The sequence below is a fragment of the Zootoca vivipara genome, chromosome 14 (assembly GCF_963506605.1).
Source record: "Zootoca vivipara chromosome 14, rZooViv1.1, whole genome shotgun sequence".
NCBI classification, from domain to species: Eukaryota; Metazoa; Chordata; class Lepidosauria; order Squamata; family Lacertidae; genus Zootoca; species Zootoca vivipara.
Genome location: NC_083289.1, coordinates 13,674,323 through 13,692,222, shown reverse-complemented (window position 1 = coordinate 13,692,222; position 17,900 = coordinate 13,674,323). Strand labels below are relative to the sequence as shown.

The 17,900-nt window shown below is 41.8% G+C and overlaps 1 protein-coding gene across 2 annotated transcripts in view; it reads left to right on the top strand.

Moving 5' to 3' along the window:
• Positions 1-17,029, top strand: part of FBN1 (fibrillin 1) — a 219,582-nt gene extending 202,553 nt beyond the window's left edge. For both annotated transcript variants that reach the window (XM_035132327.2, XM_035132328.2), the window contains exons 58-66: positions 414-620; positions 2,211-2,336; positions 3,694-3,816; positions 4,902-5,018; positions 6,825-6,953; positions 7,361-7,480; positions 10,872-11,103; positions 11,765-11,942; positions 15,744-17,029. In XM_035132327.2, coding sequence (XP_034988218.2) covers positions 414-620; positions 2,211-2,336; positions 3,694-3,816; positions 4,902-5,018; positions 6,825-6,953; positions 7,361-7,480; positions 10,872-11,103; positions 11,765-11,942; positions 15,744-16,133 — 1,622 coding nt within the window. In that variant the 3' untranslated portion in view covers positions 16,134-17,029. The remainder of the gene's footprint in view (positions 1-413; positions 621-2,210; positions 2,337-3,693; positions 3,817-4,901; positions 5,019-6,824; positions 6,954-7,360; positions 7,481-10,871; positions 11,104-11,764; positions 11,943-15,743) is intronic.
• Positions 17,030-17,900: the final 871 nt, after the last annotated feature.

Here is a 17,900-nt window from a genome sequence, read left to right as displayed (position 1 = left end):
CAGTATAGGGAACTACTGGGTACATTACTTGAAATATTTTTCTACATAACTTTAGGAGGGCCAGGATTGTGTGAATCTAGCTATTAATCTGCTTCTGTTTTTATGTTATCAAGCACTGAATTGTTCTGTTGTTACCTAACAATTCTTTGGAATATTCTAACTCTGATTATTCCTTTGTGTCTTCTTTGGATTTTTCACTCAATGACTTTTCTTTCTTTCTTCCTTCCAGACTTAATGTCCTCTTTCTTATTGCTGCCTGGTTTTCATTCTCCCTGTTACAGTTGCTAAATATGGCTAAGTATGCCCTTCTTTCTTTTATATTTCTGCTTCAGTCCCTGTCTCCCTCTGTCCTGCTCCCCAAAATCAGAGTCTCTTTGTCAGCGTTTTGCAAAAGATATTAATTTTCTTTGTAGACAAGAGAGAAGGCTACTGCTTCACTGAAGTCTTGCAGAGCATGTGCCAGATTGGATCAAGCAACAGGAACCCCGTGACCAAATCTGAATGTTGCTGTGATGGCGGGCGTGGATGGGGACCCAACTGTGAGATCTGCCCCTTCCTGGGCACTGTAGCTTTTAAAAAACTTTGTCCTCTTGGCCGTGGATATACAACTAGTGGCGAAGGTATGACTGTTTAAGAAACTTAAGCACCAAAAATATCAATTCAGCTAGACATTTAATTTGTACCTAGGTGGCATGGGCCACATGCCTGAAGTTCACAGCCAGACAGTAGCACATCAGTCTTTTTTTAAAAAAACCCAACTGTTTTGAGAAGGTCTGGCTGAGAACAATGAAGCCAAGGGTGCACTTAACCCTTTCCATGGCATCAGTTTAGCCACCCTAAATTGCCTCCTGAAGTGGCTTTTCATTTATTTTTATTTAATTGAAAGGTCACCACACACTTGTATGTAACATGTAGCTTGGCCCAAGTTGTAGCAGGTTTCATTGACTAAAGTACCAAAACACAAGCCACGAAATCATTTCTGGGGTTAAGCATTGCCTGCCCATTGAGAGATGAGCCCTGGTATTTGAGACTCAAGTGAATGAGGATTGAGGTAGACGAAGGACTGCTTCTTCCATGCAATCCGAGCTGTTCTTAGGGCAACCCCCCCAAAAAAAACCAAACAAACATTGGAAAGGGCAATTTCTATTTCAGGATCTAGCCTCCCTGTTATGTGCCAACCAAAAAGCTTCCCCCTTCCCACATGCTGTTGTAGCTCAGGAACAGCAAAGGCCAAGGAAAGAATAGAAGACCAGTGCTGCAGAAACAAAGAAACAGTCGAGTAGTAGCAGAAGAGGGTATGGGTGAGCCAGATAGAGTAGGAGACTTTGGGGGATGATGGCCATTTGCTGAGAAAGCAAGTGCATGTGTTTGTGTTGGTCTTTCAGCTTGTTTCTGTTGCTTCAACCAGGTGTCAGCAACCTTTTTCAGCCATGGGTCAGTCCACCGTCCCTCAGACCATGTGGTGGGCCAGACTCTACTGAATTTTGAAAAAAAAATATATGAACGAATTCCTATGCCCCACAAATAACCCAGAGATGCATTTTAAATAAAAGCACACATTCTACTCTTGTAAAAACACACTGATTCCCGGACCGCCCATGGGCCAGATTGAGAAGGCGATTGGGCCGCATCCGGCCCACAGGCCTTAGGTTGCCTACCCCTGGCGACTGCTTATCCACTGGTATGTCCAACAGTGTCTATGCAGGAATGTCCCTTACAATAATGTTCTTTGCACACAGTGTCCATCATGCCCCCTCCCCTGCCTTCCTGCTGTTCAGACTGGTAGGAGGAAGTGAAAATATGGCCTAAGGGTCAGAACATGGTCATAATGCACACTATGTGATTCCCACATCTAGCTGGGAGAAGAAATGTAATGGCTATGGCTCAATGCATTACTTGTGTCGCGAGCCAAGTGGAAAGGCCAGCATTTGCTAAACTTTAATTGACAACTCCTAAGTCTGCTGCTGCTCCTTTAGTTTCATCTCATTTTGAGGTTTCTTCCTTCACTGTGAAATGGCATGAAATTGTCAGTTTTCCTTTTTTATATACAGTATATACAATCCTCCTAAATTGTAGCATCAATGTTTTTCTCTTCACTGATAAGCTACTTTTGTCTCCTGCAAAAGCATAAGAGTAGTACTGAACCCAGGTATGCCGTTCCCCCCCCCTTTTGCTTTGCCTTCTCTATAGTCCTATTTATTGAATTTCAGATATTGATGAGTGCAAGGTTATTCATGATGTTTGCCGGAATGGAGAATGTGTCAACGAGATAGGATCATACCGCTGTAATTGCAAAGAGGGCTATACTACAGATATAACAGGCACACTTTGTATAGGTAGGTTTCTCTCATTTTGTATGCAGACATAATCATTTTATTTATCTTTCTGTTAAAGACTGGTGAATAACTATGTTGTTGTATGGTAACTTCCATCACCCCTGATCATTGGCCATTCTGGCTGGGACTGATGGAAGCTGGAATTCAACCTCCTTTGGGAGGTCACGGGTTCTTTGGTAAATGAATTTTGAGGGCCTTGCCATGTAGCTTAGGTGCTTTTCACCATGCCACCACAAACCTGTTCTCTCAACTTTTGCCGTACTCAAATCTGTGTGGGTAACCTCACACATGCTTAAATTTAAAGGTGGTTCTCAAGTGATGGCCTTAAAGGCCTGAGAATGCTGTAGTGTAGAAAACATGGGGAATCATGAGGATAAAGGAGCTGATAGCAGTTTTCAACATATGCACGAGAGTGGTGATTGAGAAAAGCCTCAATAAAAGAAGTGTTTTATGGAGTAGAAGAAAATGTCTAGAACAGGGATGGCCACCTCCCAAGAGACCACAATCTACTCACAGAGTTAAAAACTGGCAGTGACCTACCCCCTTTTTTGGGTTCAGGTCAAAGTTATTGAGCTTTTTTAGGGAGGAGGAGAGCCCCATTTTGGGGGAGTTCAGGTAAAAGTTGAAAGTTGTTAAGCTTCTTTGGGGGAGCCAGATCTACCCATGATCTACCACAGACGTCCAGTGATCTACCGGTAGATCACGATCTACTTGTTGGACATGCCTGGTCTAGAGTAAGGTGGGGAAGACTGTCCTTCCAGGTGTAGCTATCAGTCCTAGGAAGCATTGCCATTGATGGATGATGAGCATTATAGTCCAGCAACATCTGGAGAACCAGAATCTTCCCACCCCAAATTAGAAGGTTGCATCCTGCCTAGGTGATATAGCAGGAGGATATACAGTAGTCAATAAAAAGAGAGAGAGAGAGAAGCTCAGAAGATGCCAGTAGCAGCTGAACTTGTAGGGATTTATAAGAACTCAAAGCAGGGAAGAAAAAGTAATTAAAAGAATGCTTCATGCAATCCAATCATCACTTTGTCATGCAGCTCCTGAGGAGTAAAATGCAAATGTAAAAATGTTTTTCCTAGAAGAATTAGTAGAAGTAGGGTTGCCATACATCCAGATTTCCCCAGACATATCCGGAATACTGTAGTTGGCAGCAGTATCTGGGCGGAAATCAGGAAAACATCCAGGAAAATCCGGACATATGTTGGCAGTTATGACTGTATTTTGATGATATATATTTTGTAAATATAGTGCAGTATATAAATTTAATCAGTCACTGGGGGGGGCAGTAATTATTAATACCATAACACTATTAATATAAATGAAAAGTGTTTGTCTTGTTTTACTTTAGATTTGAATGAGTGCAACCTGTCTCCAAAGCCTTGCAATTTTATCTGCAAAAATACAGAGGGCAGTTATCAGTGCTCATGTCCAAAAGGGTACATTTTGCAGGAGGATGGGAGAAGCTGCAAAGGTAAAAGTTGCTCATATGTGGATATTGTTTGAAAGGTGTATCTATATGTGTGGTAAAGAGCTAGTTTACTTGCAAGGCTATTTTGAGATGGAATAAAGGGATAAAGGATCATGGGACAATATTTCCACTCCTGCCTCCTAGAGTGGCTGACAGTAAGCTCTCTTGCCAGCTTCCTCGCCTCTTTTTTTCTTAAATTGGCAAGTAAGGAGACAGATAGAGCCTTTCATTGACCTTGATTTTACCTTGGGTTACCCAGTTGCAGACGCTAAGCATAAACAAGAAACAACGCAAGCACATGCAGAATTTGTGTTGTGGAAAACATTTTCTGCATTGGTGAAAGACAGAATTGTTCCCCTAACATGGTGGTAGTTGAGTGCATTCTAAGAGGATAATATGAAGCAATCTTGAATGTGAATGTACTCACAACTAATCAAATGCACACTCCATAGCTGCCAAGTACCCCGTTTCCCCTGGGAAACCCCCGTTTTTTCATACTGTTTCCCGGCGGTCCCCCGTATCGGTTCATTTCCCGTTATTCTCCCTTATTCTGCTCCTGCCGGCAGCCTTTTTTTTTTTGCTGCTTTGCCCATCTATGGGCACCGAAAATGGCCAGCGCCAGAAGTCGCGTCTACGCGTGTCCGGAAGTGCGTAGGCGCGACTTCCGTTGCCGGCGCTGGCCATTTTTGGTGCCCATAGATGGGCAAAGTGACACCGGAAGTTGCATCTATGGATGCCGATCCCGGATTTTGCAGTCCAGGACTTGGCAGGTATGGCAGACTCCTGAGAAAAGTGTGGCAGTGAATTGCTTTGGCTTTGAATTTTCTATTCAATTGTATTGATACTTAACTGTTGTAAACCACCCTGGGGGCTCTTTTTAAGAGTTCAACAATGGCACAAAAATGTTATATAAATAAATACCGGTAAATACTACCAGGTCCTGAAGAATACAGAGAATGTTCCATCAAAAGTGACAAGGGCAATTCTCCTTGATACTTTCTGCTGGGCTGGATTTACACCTTATGGTTCACTCTGCTCCTTTGCCTTTATGAAGAAGAGAAATTGAAAAGTGAATATTTCCCTTTTAGATCTCGATGAGTGTGCAACCAAGCAGCACAACTGCCAGTTCCTTTGTGTCAACACCATCGGGGGCTTTACTTGTAAATGCCCCCCTGGATTTACTCAACATCATTCAGCATGTATTGGTGAGTAACAAAGAAGATTGAGATTTACAGTATTTGGGTTTTTTTCTGTCTTGCAGCCATTGCTGCTGCACACACTACAATATCATAACATATGACAATGGCTGACAACTAGATTGTCACAATACCAATCTAGAGCAGACTACATGGTTGAAAGGCCAAGACCTTTCTGCATTTCCCCATTACATATTTCCTCTGTTATATTTATAGCTGACTGATTAACTGGTCTGGATCTTTCTCTATCACTTGACCTATCAAGGAAGAAAGAAGTGTTTGTGATGATGCAACTCAAATGTGTCTGACAGTTTTCACTTCCTACAGCCACTTGAATGGATGCTATTGAGGGCTTACTTTTTATAGGCAAAGGCATAGCCAGTGGTCCACAATTTGGGCTTGCCTAAGTAGCCAGACATTATTTGCGGTCACCACCAACCCTTTCCTTCCTCCAGTTCCTGTAGCACATGCAGAGCACTTGGGGAAAGCTTCCCCTACAAAGTCTCAGGGAACTGCAGAGAACGTACGAAATGGAAAGCTTAATCTGCTTTCCTGTTGGGAGGCAGAAACAATGCACTCCAGTGGCTTCTGTAAAACTCAAGTTGTTGGCAACGTGTTGAGTATCCAGAGGATGGGAGGGGATATGGTCCAGGATATGGTTAGTTGCCACTGGCAGCCTGTCAAGTGGATTTGAGCAATCCTAGTCATAGATGAATTGCAGACCAAGGGGAGATATAATAGCCATCTTCAAATATCTAAGGGGTTGTCACAAGGAAGATGGAGCAAGCTTGTTTTCTACTGCTCCAGGGAGTAGGACAAGAAAGGAGATTCTGACTAAACATCAGGAAGAACTTTCTGACATTAAGATCTGTTCAACAGTGGAACAGGCTCCTTTGGAAGATGGTGGACTCTCCATCCTTGGAGGTTTTTAAGCAGATCTTAGATGGCCATCTGTCATGGATGCTTTGGTTGAGATTCCTGCATTGCAGGGGTTGGACTAAATGACCCACCATGCCCCTTCCGACGCTCCAATTCTATGATTCAACTGTCAGTTGTCCACAGGGAAGATTTGACCACAGGCTCCCAACTGGCCACAGGATGCTGTTGGGGGAGGGGGTGGAAAACTGGGGAAAGGGATAAATGGAGGGGGGGAACATGGCAATCTGGCTGAACCCTGAACAGGAGCACTGCATGCTGCAACATTTTGTAATATGCCACTTGTAGAATAAGTGCAGCATTCCACTTGTAAAATATGAATTCGAAACATTTGATTTCTATGCATACCCTTAAATATAATGCATAGGTGTTTCTCACTGAATTTCACCCAATACTCTAAGATGGATCTTGAATGCAGCCTCATGATCACCAGATCCAAACCATACATTTCCCCCCCTGCATTTAAAGCACAACCAATGCACATTAAAAGCACATGACTTCCCCCAAAATAATCGTGGGAACTGTAGTTTCCCCCCTTTCACAGAACAATTTCTATCACCTTTAATAAATTGCAGTTCTCAACATTCTTTGGGGGAACCATGTGCTTTAAACGTGCGTTGAATGTGCTTCAAATATGTGACATATATCTGGCCTGTGTTGCTGTCATTGTAAAGATCCAATGAAAATATCTTCCCAGATCATACTTGTTATAAACCCTGTACACTTACCTTGTTTTCCATGGTTTGAATATGAAAGACGAATAATGAGTCTGTATTCTGAGATGAGAGCTTTTCACAATAGAGGTTCTTTAGTAGCCATTTTAAAAGATGAACAAAAATTGAGCAAACCAGCTGACTTCTCCACCTATTTTCCTGTTAGATAACAATGAATGTGCCACGGATGTCAATCTTTGTGGGTCTAAAGGTGTTTGTCAAAACACACCTGGAAGCTTTAATTGTGAATGCCAGCGTGGCTTTGCACTTGACCAGACTGGAGCCAGCTGTGAAGGTACAGATGTTGGACACAAGTGGTCTACTATTCTTTTATGTTACTGTGTGATTAATGCACCCCATGTAAATAGGCGGCAGGTGTAATCCCCAAGAGCAACTTGGGGGTCTCTTGGGCTTACAAAAAACGTTTTGAAATCACAGCAGGGACTTCCCTTGTAGAAAATTGGTTAAGTTGCCTTTAGTGGGAAAGGCATGACACCCTGTCATTAAATGACAGTTGTTTTCCATTTAAAGGATGATCCTGCCCATTGTGAGTTAAATCAATGCATGCGGAGAAAGCTGTAACTCTTATGCTATGGCACATACCCACAGATACAAGCAAATACGGTATTTGTGGAGTTGATTATGATACAGATTTTCCTAGTGACTAGAGAAATAATTCGGAAATGTACTTTCATTTTATAGATGTTGATGAGTGTGATGGGAATCATCGATGCCAACATGGTTGCCAGAACATAATTGGAGGATACAGGTGCAGTTGCCCACAAGGATATCTCCAGCATTACCAGTGGAACCAGTGTGTCGGCAAGTCTCATTTCTTATTGCCAGAGGAGACAAGATAGTTATGGGGTTAAGAGTGCAGTATTGTTTATTGTTGTTTGCATCTTAATTTAGTAGGTTCAGAGGAAATTTCTGCACACTGTGCGTCAGCAATTTTAGGGGGGCCCAGGGGCACATGTGCAAATTAAGAAACTTATGGGCACCACACACACACACACACACACACACACACACACACACACACTGCAGCCTGTTCTATTGCCTATAACAGAATGCTTCTTTCATTTTTGGGGAGGGGCACTGGGTGCCAGGGAATGCCTCTGCTTGTGCATGTGTATCTGTGGGTGCTGTTGGCAACCCTTCCTGTATGCAGTCCTATAAAAGTCAACAATGGGTCTACATGTCCTTGTGAGTAGTTGAAAATTATAGAACAAGCTCCTTTATTCACCTGAAAAGCCCAGTGCATCATTAGTTATCTGTCACTCACTCACTCCTTAGCCATTTATGTGAACCTTGCCATTGATGCCATCAGAGGAACTATTTTGGTGACAGTACATACCTTAGTAAATGAGCTAACCCAAAAACGCTTCTGACAGAGCGCATACAGAAGCACCATAATTTCAGCCCAGAATGGTGCTCATCTGCGTTAGATTGCATAGGCTATTTGTCTGTCCAATATACAGCACAGTGAAGGTCATCCAATGTAATACAGATACACCTAGGAATCAGAACATTGGTCCATCTAACTCTACATTGTCTACACCAGGCATAGGCAAACTCTGGCCCTCCAGATGTTTGGGACTACAATTCCCATCACCCCTAGCTAACAGAACTAGTGGTCAGGGATGATGTGAATGTTCGGTTTCTGATAATTGGTTCTCATGGGAAACTTACAGATTCTTACTTCACACAATTAACTCAAGGCAGTGTCAATTTACTCTTGGCAGAAAACCAAGGTCTGCCTAGCCTGGCAACAACTCTCTCATTGGTTAATGACCAGCACTGAACTCTGTTATCTAGGAATGCTAGCACAGTTGTTTCTTATGGGTGTTAGGAGTAGGAGTGCTGCGTATGGTTGGAGAGAGAGAGTAAGGATTTATTTTGTTTTGCTTTGTATGCAGAAACTCTGCTGGTTTTATTTTCTTTTAATAAATCCTGTAAATAGTTATTCTGCGTCTAGCCGACTAGTCATTTCTTCCTCAACTAGCTTCTGTGCTGTGCAGGAAAACTCTGCTACGTTTGGGCTAAAGCCACTAGAGCTATGCCTGACACTTCAAAATTCTAAGAGGGAATTGTAGTCCCAAACATCAGCCCTGCCTGGGGATACTATAATTGAAGCAGTGACTTTCTGCATGCAAAACTGATGCTCTGCTACTAAGCTACATTTGGCCCTTCCCCACTCAGGCCCTACAGAGAATTAGTTGACAGAATTCAATCCTGAAATGATTTTAAGGACTTGATGTTTTTTACTTGGGTGTTCTTGTGAATAACAACTTTGATTAATCTACCACTTCAAGGCAAATAGATGGATTGCTAACTGTGAGTGAGGTCTCCCATTTAAAAGTTAACTTGATTTTTGTGGATCTTATATTGACATCACATAAATGCAAGTAGATCTGTCAGTGATCAACAGACACATTAATACCTGTCAGGAAAAGCTTTCTATGGACTTCACAAACAATCCATTGCTGTTTCCAAATGCCATTTGAGTTGTGTGTGTGGTTTGCTTTTTTTTAAAAAAAAAACTGTGGTAACAAGCAAATTCATCTGTTCAAACCAAAGGCATTTTTGTTCCTTTAGCAACCTTTGGTGGTGATCTGTGCCTCTTCAGCCCAGCCAGTAAAATTGCTCATGGAGAAAGTTACTGATTACTTCTATTGTAGGGAGGGAGGGTTGGGTCCTTATGTGTTTTCAAAGTCATGGGAAACCACTTTCTTATTTTTATTATATTACTGAACTGTAGCATGAATGTTCTAATTCCAATTTTTATTAGGAAATCCATCTAGAAGTATTTCTAGTATCTAATTCAATTGGTCCATCTGAGTTGCAGTTCTTTCCTGGAGATATGTAATGGTGACTCATACTGTGAGAATCAGCCATGTGCCTGCCATTGTTTGCTTTCAAAAGCATATAAAAATGCCTTTCGTTGTTATCATTGCGCTGCTCTAAGGGAGGTCTCTGGTTTTAATTACGCTTAGGAAAACTTGCTGACATTTTTTACACAATCTTCCATTTGGGAATGTAGATGTTTCAGCTCCAACAAGGGAATTTGACAATTACTCAAAAGTTGCTTTCATTTTGGAAAGATTGGATTAGGAGGGGGACATATGATTTAAATTAAAAGTTTAATTTGCTCTTTCAAGCTTTTCTGATTTTAATATCGTTGGGAATGGGGTAGCCCCAAAGACAAGTGGGTATAGGGAGTGTCTCAAGTTATTTTGGAAAGTTCAAAATTCTTCTGTTCTTTCAAATGAACCTGATGTTTTCCAGGATGATACTGTTAGACCCTTTATGTAGCTGAAAAAAAAGTTGGTGATGCTTTTGTCATTGTTTTAAAATCAGATACAGCTTCACTGCTATCATCTTTTTCTGTTTTCTGTCCTTGCTGACATTTCCGTCCACTCTCAAATACGTATACTTAAGTCATAAAAATCAAGGGAAATTAAAATGAATTTAGCTTCCCTGATTGCTGTGGCTGTTGGTGCTCTTTTTGCTACCCATGAATGTTGATCTAGAATTAGACCTAGTATAATGTAGTACAAACATAGGCAAAGTCGACCCTCCATAAGTTTTGGGACTATAACTCCCATCACCCCTGACCGCTGGTCCTGTTAGCTAGGGATGATGGGAGTTGTAGTCCCAAAACATAAGGAGGGCTGCGTTTGCCTATGCCTGATGTAGTAGGTTAGAGTCTAAGCTAAAGAGTCCCTGGTTCAGATCATACCTCTGCCACAAACCGTGCCCACATGTCCACCCTGACAACTCTTCTTCTTCTTCTTAAGCTCAGCAGGGCTTTGGATGTGATGGCTGAACTGCCTTTGGGTTGCATCCTTAATTAATTGGTTGATTATTTTTTTCTTTTCATAATGAACTGCTATTTGAAAAGTAGGCCTAACAAAAATGTTTGGTTGTGTAGAGTTTATATTTGTATGCACTGGAATCAGGTGGCTCATAAGATTAATTTGTAAATAATTAGAATACCAAACTCTTAATTCAGGCTTGGATTACAGTACATGTTAGTTCACTGTAATGATTTAGCTGCTCCACCCAATCTAGACCATTGTGATTTCTAGTGGTAAGTATTCTTGGCTCCACCTTCTTTACCAGAAAACTCCATATCAGCTACAGTTGCTCTGTGAGAGAGATGTGCTTCACAATAATATAAATCTGAATGTCTAATCTGCTTCGGTTGCAGATGAAAACGAATGCCTCAGTGCCCATATCTGTGGTGGAGCATCTTGTCACAACACTCTGGGGAGCTATAAATGCATGTGCCCTACTGGATTTCAGTTTGAACATTTCGGTGGAGGTTGCCAAGATGTCAATGAGTGTGGCTCTTCACAAGCCCCATGCAGCTACGGTTGCTCAAACACAGAAGGTGGTTATGTCTGTGGATGCCCACCTGGGTATTTCCGAATAGGACAAGGGTAAGAGGATTCTTACTTTGAAATGCACATATTCGAAATGCAGTAGCAAGAGATCTATAAGCATTTATCTGAGTTTATTGTAAGCCAGCAGATGCTGTGGGTGAGTGAGCCAAGGAGAGAATATGGAGGCTACAAGGCTCCCATTCTTTTCTGAAAGTTGTATACGCAGCAGTGGTGAAGCAGTCAAGAGGCAAACAAAAGAATTTGTATAATATGAGTTGGTTCACTAATGTATGCATGATCTTTCATCAATTGATTACTCAGTATTTAATGACTCTCAGGTAAATGTGTGAGCTGCCTCTGTTCAAAGCTGTTTCAGTAGATAGTCAATGCATGAAATGTTACTCTGCATGTGTATGCATGCCTCTCTCTGTGTGTATGTAGGGGTGTGTGTGCATATACATCCATACACGTACATGGTTTGGATTTGAGTGGGTTGTAAACGGTGGGGCCAGAGGGAAAGGAGATGACCTTCATTGTCAGTGACTGCTGTTCATAACACTGCCCCCACTTTTCTTCATTTCATTGTCATCTGACCTCACTGTTTACAAATCCCCTTCCCCAACCATGAGTGTGTGTGTAGATTTTGTTCTTAATGTTTTGCTACAGATTGTACTGAAAGTGTTGTGGCTGACGTTTTTCTGTCCTTTCCATTTCTTAGACATTGTGTTTCTGGAATGGGACTAGGTAAGGGTCACGGCCAGGACCTATCCGCCAGCAGTGAAGTAGATGACAATTCACTTTCTCCAGAAGCATGCTATGACTGTAAGATCAATGGCTATCCTAAGAGGGGAAGGAAGCGACGAAGCACAAATGAAACAGATGCACTCGATGCAGAGGTAACTTACTGTTTACCATTCCTGGGATGGGTAGGGTTTGTATAACTTCAGAAGAGACTTTCTGAGCCCAATTCCTTTATTAACTTTTCAGCAATATCACATGAGGTGACTTTAGCATTGTAGGCTCATCTGGTTAAAGTTTTGAATTTGCTTTCACAATGGTCACATTCACACATAATGCTTGGCGTAGTACGCCATACTGGTGCATGCTAGTGCTCACAAGCTGAGCACTCTAGCTTCATTCCTCCCTTTGAATGAGCAGGTAAACAAACCATGAAGGGGATAGTTCATTAGCATGATACCTTCTCCCTGGATCACCACAATTGCTAAGCTGACTACAATGGAATGGTTTAAAGCTGACTAGCAACAGTGGTTTCTTAGTGCAAAATAAATCATGAGCCTCATATATGAGTCATACCACTGGTCCATCTCGCCACTTTGATCTGTAGTGTAGATAACACAGGGTTGATGTGCATCTAACCTGAGATTCATGTTTATTCAAGTGCAGCCTAACTGGCTAGTCGTTGTGTGACCATTCATAAGCAGAAGCCTAGTTCCTCAGATGCACTGATTTTGCTGTGGTCTATAAAAGCTCATGTCACATTAAGCCAATATGACTTCCAAACACTTGGAGGGGGTATGTTTATGTGAAAATGAAGCTCAGATGCTGTGGCAGCTGCATCTATCAGTGGGCTTCTTCTGATGTCGTTGCCAGGTCTGAGATGGGTCAGCTTTCGTAGGCTTTCACTTACATGCTCATTTCCTGTGCAGTGTCAGCACTAAAAGTGCCACCCAGCTTTGGAGCAAGAAATCTTCATTGTATCAGATACTAGCATGTGTAGCTCATGCATTCAAGCAATCTGTTTGGTCTTTTAAATAGTTTTTGTCATGGGCATGTGCAATGAGGATACTTCTTCTGTCCCCCAAATGCATTTCCCTTCCTCAAATCAACATTTTGGCTGGAAGCCAAGAACCAAATTCAGCTCAGCATGGCCTGGAAGCTCAGACCAGCAGGAACTCACCATGAGATAATTGGAAAGAGCAGCAGAGTTTAGGTGATGAATAATTAGAATCAGAAAAAATCTGCTACAGCACTCAAACAGTTCCCTTTTCTCCCTAGTATCTTATTTTGCCAAATGATAGTAATAAAAATCATTTGAGTTTTGCAGAATAAAGCAATTTTGGGAGACTTTTCTGGGGAAGCTCTTCTGACTTTCCAGTTCTTTAAACAATATAATCAGATGCAAACTTTACAGGTGCCTTATCACAGCTTCTGAGAACCAAGCATAGCAATCAGCCTGTTGGATGATGGTGTATTTCTCCAGTTGTTCTAACAACCATTAGCCAAAGGCCTGCATTTCCTTTAATTGTATTTCAAGAGCTGTATATGTACTTTAGGACTCATCTTTTGCTCTGATCTAAATTATCTCATAATTGTTCCGATGAACAAGGATCAAACAAGCAGAAAGTGCTAACTGGTACAGAAAGGTGACAAATTGCAGAATACCATGGCACCTTAAAAGTATATTTGCTTATGGGACCTCCAGCAGTTCTGGAAATCTGGTGCCACCTTGTCTGTTGACATGAGCCTTCATGTTTGTGTTGTCTGTTCACAAAGAGGATGTGAGTGACCTGGAGGCACATGGTGAAATGTTGGATGGTCAGCCATGCTGTCTGGACTTCCAGCAAGTCCAGCCAGGCTTTTGCTAAAGATCATTATGCCTGGGTCACATGTCCCTTGCAGTGGGCTCATGAGCCCTGAAGACTTGCATCTGTGGTGACGACTGGATGTGATGCTTGGACCATGCGATTATTGGGGAGGTCGGTATGCACAGACCTGGGATTCATGTCATCAGTTTGATGTCTTACTTTTTGGAAGACATTAGTAGCTTGGCAACTGCTTTTATCTTTATGATGCAGTCTGGGGTGAGAGAGGCCAGGCATTGATCTGTATCCATGAGTGTGCCAAGATAAATCAATTGTGGCATCGGAACGAGTGGCTCTTGTGAAGCCATTAGTCTCTAGGGCCATTCTGGTGATTGAGAGGTGCTGGTGTGCCTCTTCCAGGGTTAGTTCATCAAGGTACAAGTGGATATGGTTACCCTGGAGACAGAGGTGAGTCACCACAGCAAGCATGATATTGGTGAATACTCTGTGAGAAGAACCAGGCTGATCAGGAGAGTCTTGTACTGAAAGTGGTGAGGTCCTATTGGAAAGCTGAGGTATTTATGGTGGGCAGGCTGGATGAAAACATGGAGAAAGGCATCCCAGAGGTCGACTGATGTGAGGAAGTTGTCATGGTGGATTCCCTGATTGGCCCTGAATTTTTTTGTAAATCACTCATCAGTTTGAGAATTTGAAGTCCAGGACCGCTGCCAAGCTTTGCAGTCCTTTTTTTGGCACCACAGTGAAGATGCAGTAGATGTTGAAGAACTGGTTCAATGGCCATGTTGAGAAGATGTTGCACTCTCTCCCATATGATTTGGTTCTTGGTTTGACCCCTGGGGGCTGGTGCTGGAACGAAGTGGGATTGTGGCAGGGCAAGGAACTCTATCCAGTATGCCTGAGAAATGGTGTTGGGGTCCAGCAGCAATCTGTCATTGTCTCCTTCCAGGAGGCAAAGAACTTTAATCTGCCCCCACCCCCACTTGCCTGGTGGTAGCCAGGTAGCCATTGGTTCTGTTCATGGGTATTATGGCGGGGTGGGGTGGAGGACCCAAAATTTATTACCTTGTGAGGACTTAAGAGGCATGGCAAGGTTTGTTCCAGGAATACTTTGGTCAGTAGTAGTGTTATCTGTCCTTGGAGCTATAGTTCCAAAAGAACCAATGGATTGGCAGTGGGAGTAGCATCTTGAGCAGTGTTTCTCCTTTTCTTGTTTGACCAGGACCTTCCATTTATGCTTTGACTCAACAAGGATATCCTTAAGGGTGTCCTCACCAAAGAGCTTACAGTCTATGAAGCCTGATGTGGCTAGGTTGATTTTAAATGCTGTGTCCACTTTCCAGTGTTTCAGCCATAACATTCTGCAGGCAACCACTTCTGCTGGCATGGTGTTGTGCTGTGAAGTGGGTTGCGGCCAATCTGCAACAAAGGCTGCTGATCTTGCAGATTCCATCAGCGTCCTGCTGTGGATTGTTCAAGAGGTCATCAACCACTCTGGTGGGAGTAGACTTAGACATAGGAGAAAGGGTGGGAGAAAGGAGAAGGAAGCTAGCATCCTGCTGATTGTTCAAGAGGTCATCAACCACTCTGGTGGGAGTAGACTTAGACATAGGAGAAAGGGTGGGAGAAAGGAGAAGGAAGCTATTGCTTCAGGGGGAGAGGGGCTTCAGGAACAAAGGAGAAGGCAATAGAGACGATTAAGCTTAAACAAATAGGAAATAATGGTCTGTAGAAGAAGAAAGCAGGCGCCAAGAACGCCATGCCTGCTTTGTTCAGGAAGTAGCAAAAAACTGACCACTAGGCCCATGTGTGTGGTGGGACTAAGCTGGCTGGGGGACCCCATCAGGGACAGCCTGATTTTATGTTTCAGTTTATAACTTCATTCTAACAAGACTTCCGCCCCCAAGTCTCAACAAGCTCTGCATGGGCCTGCCAGGAGCCGCCTACTTCCTGAACAGTTTGGTCTCCTGCCTTTGTCCGGCAGGTGGAGCCAAAGCCCAACTCGGTACCCTAGGAAATATTCTAAGTAGCAAAATATTGTAGACATCCCACATACTATCTGAATATCTGGGATGATTATTATGCATGTATGGAAAAGCAAGAAGAAATATATTAAAGCACTCTGTTCTTTCACAGGATCAGCCTGAGATGGAGACAGCAGTTAACCTTGCCAGCTGGGATATTGAAAAACCAGCCACCCTTTCTTTCAACATCTCTGATCTTAACAACAAAGATCGCATCTTGAAACTGATCCCTGCTCTCACAACACTGACAAATCACAACCGATATTTAATAGACCATGGGAATGAAGGTGGTTTCTTTAGGATAAATCAGAAAGAAGGAGTAAGCTTCCTTCACTTAACAAAGAAGAAGCCAGTGCCTGGAACCTACTCATTACATATCAGTAGTATTCCACTCTACAAAAAGAAGGAACTCAATCAGCTTGAAGATAAACATGACAAAGACTACCTCAGTGGTGAGCTAGGAGACAACCTGAAAATGAAAATTGAAATTTTGCTTCATTAATTCACCAGAGACCAAATAATTAAAGCCAAAGATAGCTAGGTGAGACTTGAATGTTTTATTTCCCAATAAGGTTCTCCATATCACAGGTACAATCCTTCATGAATACATTTGAACATGTGAGCACTATTCCATTTTGATGTAAGCAAGGTACAGGAAGAAAACTGTAGCTCACAACAACCACTTTCTCAGGCTTCTTTTAAGTATACTTACCTTGATATGCTGAATCTTGAATACTGGGACTGCTGTTGGAAGTTGGCCACTGATGCCGAGGCAATATCCTATCAGCAGCGATGCAAGAAAACAAACTCAATCAATGGATTCTTATGTTTTGTTCCTGTTTTTAAAAAAATCTTAAAATCCGCTTCTCCAGCTACATCTTACTAGGTCAGCCGTTTATGATATCAAATTGGTGCTAGAAAATGTCCAACCTAGATTTTATAAATGCACTGTAATATATACACAACTTAGAAGCCAAAGAAATTGCAATTATTCCACCTAAATACATCAATCAACCAAAGTTTAGCTCAGTAGTTTATCTCAGTTATACCTATAATACAGTACATGTAAATTAAGTGTGTGTATACTGTAACCATGCTATTTTTATCCATGAAGCATTTGTAAACTAGAATAATAATACCCTTCATGTGAGGGTTTATAATGGTGCTTATAAGATCAACTACTTAACTGTATACACAAACCTGGTGATAACATTTCTGTGACAATCAAAATGCACTGGGGTCGATGGGGACCATTAAACATTCTCAGAAGTCACATGACACAGTGCCATCCACAGTTACACCATGACATAATGTAACATGTCAAAGAGTACCTACCGTCATTCATATCAACAAGGGTTCATTGTCAAATGTCACAATAAAACAGTTTTTTTTAGTTCATTCTGTGGCTTCATGTTCTTGCTAAAGTTACAGAAAACCATATTAAAAGCTAGATTCATGTGCATCCTAATATTCATTTTTATGTTTAAATTGAAAACAACTATTAATAAAAGCTACAAAATCCACATGGACAATTCAGTTTGCAGTTTGGTGGGGGAGAGTAGTGTACTGCGAATACTGCATTTACCAAAATAACCTGTACAACAATAATCTCTCTAAAAAGTAGCAGTTCAGAATAAATGTAACTATTAATCCCAAAAATATTTAGACAAATTCAGATTTTTATGGGTAGCCTTGTTGTTCCAAAGTGTATGCCAGTGTTTTCTGTCTCAAGAAAACAATTACGTTACGAACTTATTATCATCCTCATCATGGTTTAAATAATAATTGTGGTTGGCCTATTTCAAGTTCATTAGAGACAATCACATTATAATTTCTATTATTTCTACAAGAGTATAAAGTCAACTGATGTACCTTCTCCAACTGTAAAATGTGCTGCTAATTGTATTGTCGTGTGCTACCCCAATCTCTGAGTGGTGCAACATTCTAGGGGTTCCAGGCTCTTACCCCAGGTTCATGTTTGCTTTGGAATGAGGTACAGCAGAGACTTTGGTATCTATGATATATGGGGTGGTGGTTTTTTTTACACATATATACAACCTGAGCCTGTGATGGAGCAATTCACCGAATCAACACCCCAATAGAAATATATTTTAAATTTTTTAAAAAATTGTCCAGTAGCACCTTTGAGACCAACTAAGTTTGTTCTTGGTATGAGCTTTCGTAACAAACTTAGTCGGTCTCAAAGGTGCTACTGGACATTTTTTTATTTTTTTAAATATATTTCTACTGCGTCAGACCGACACGGCTA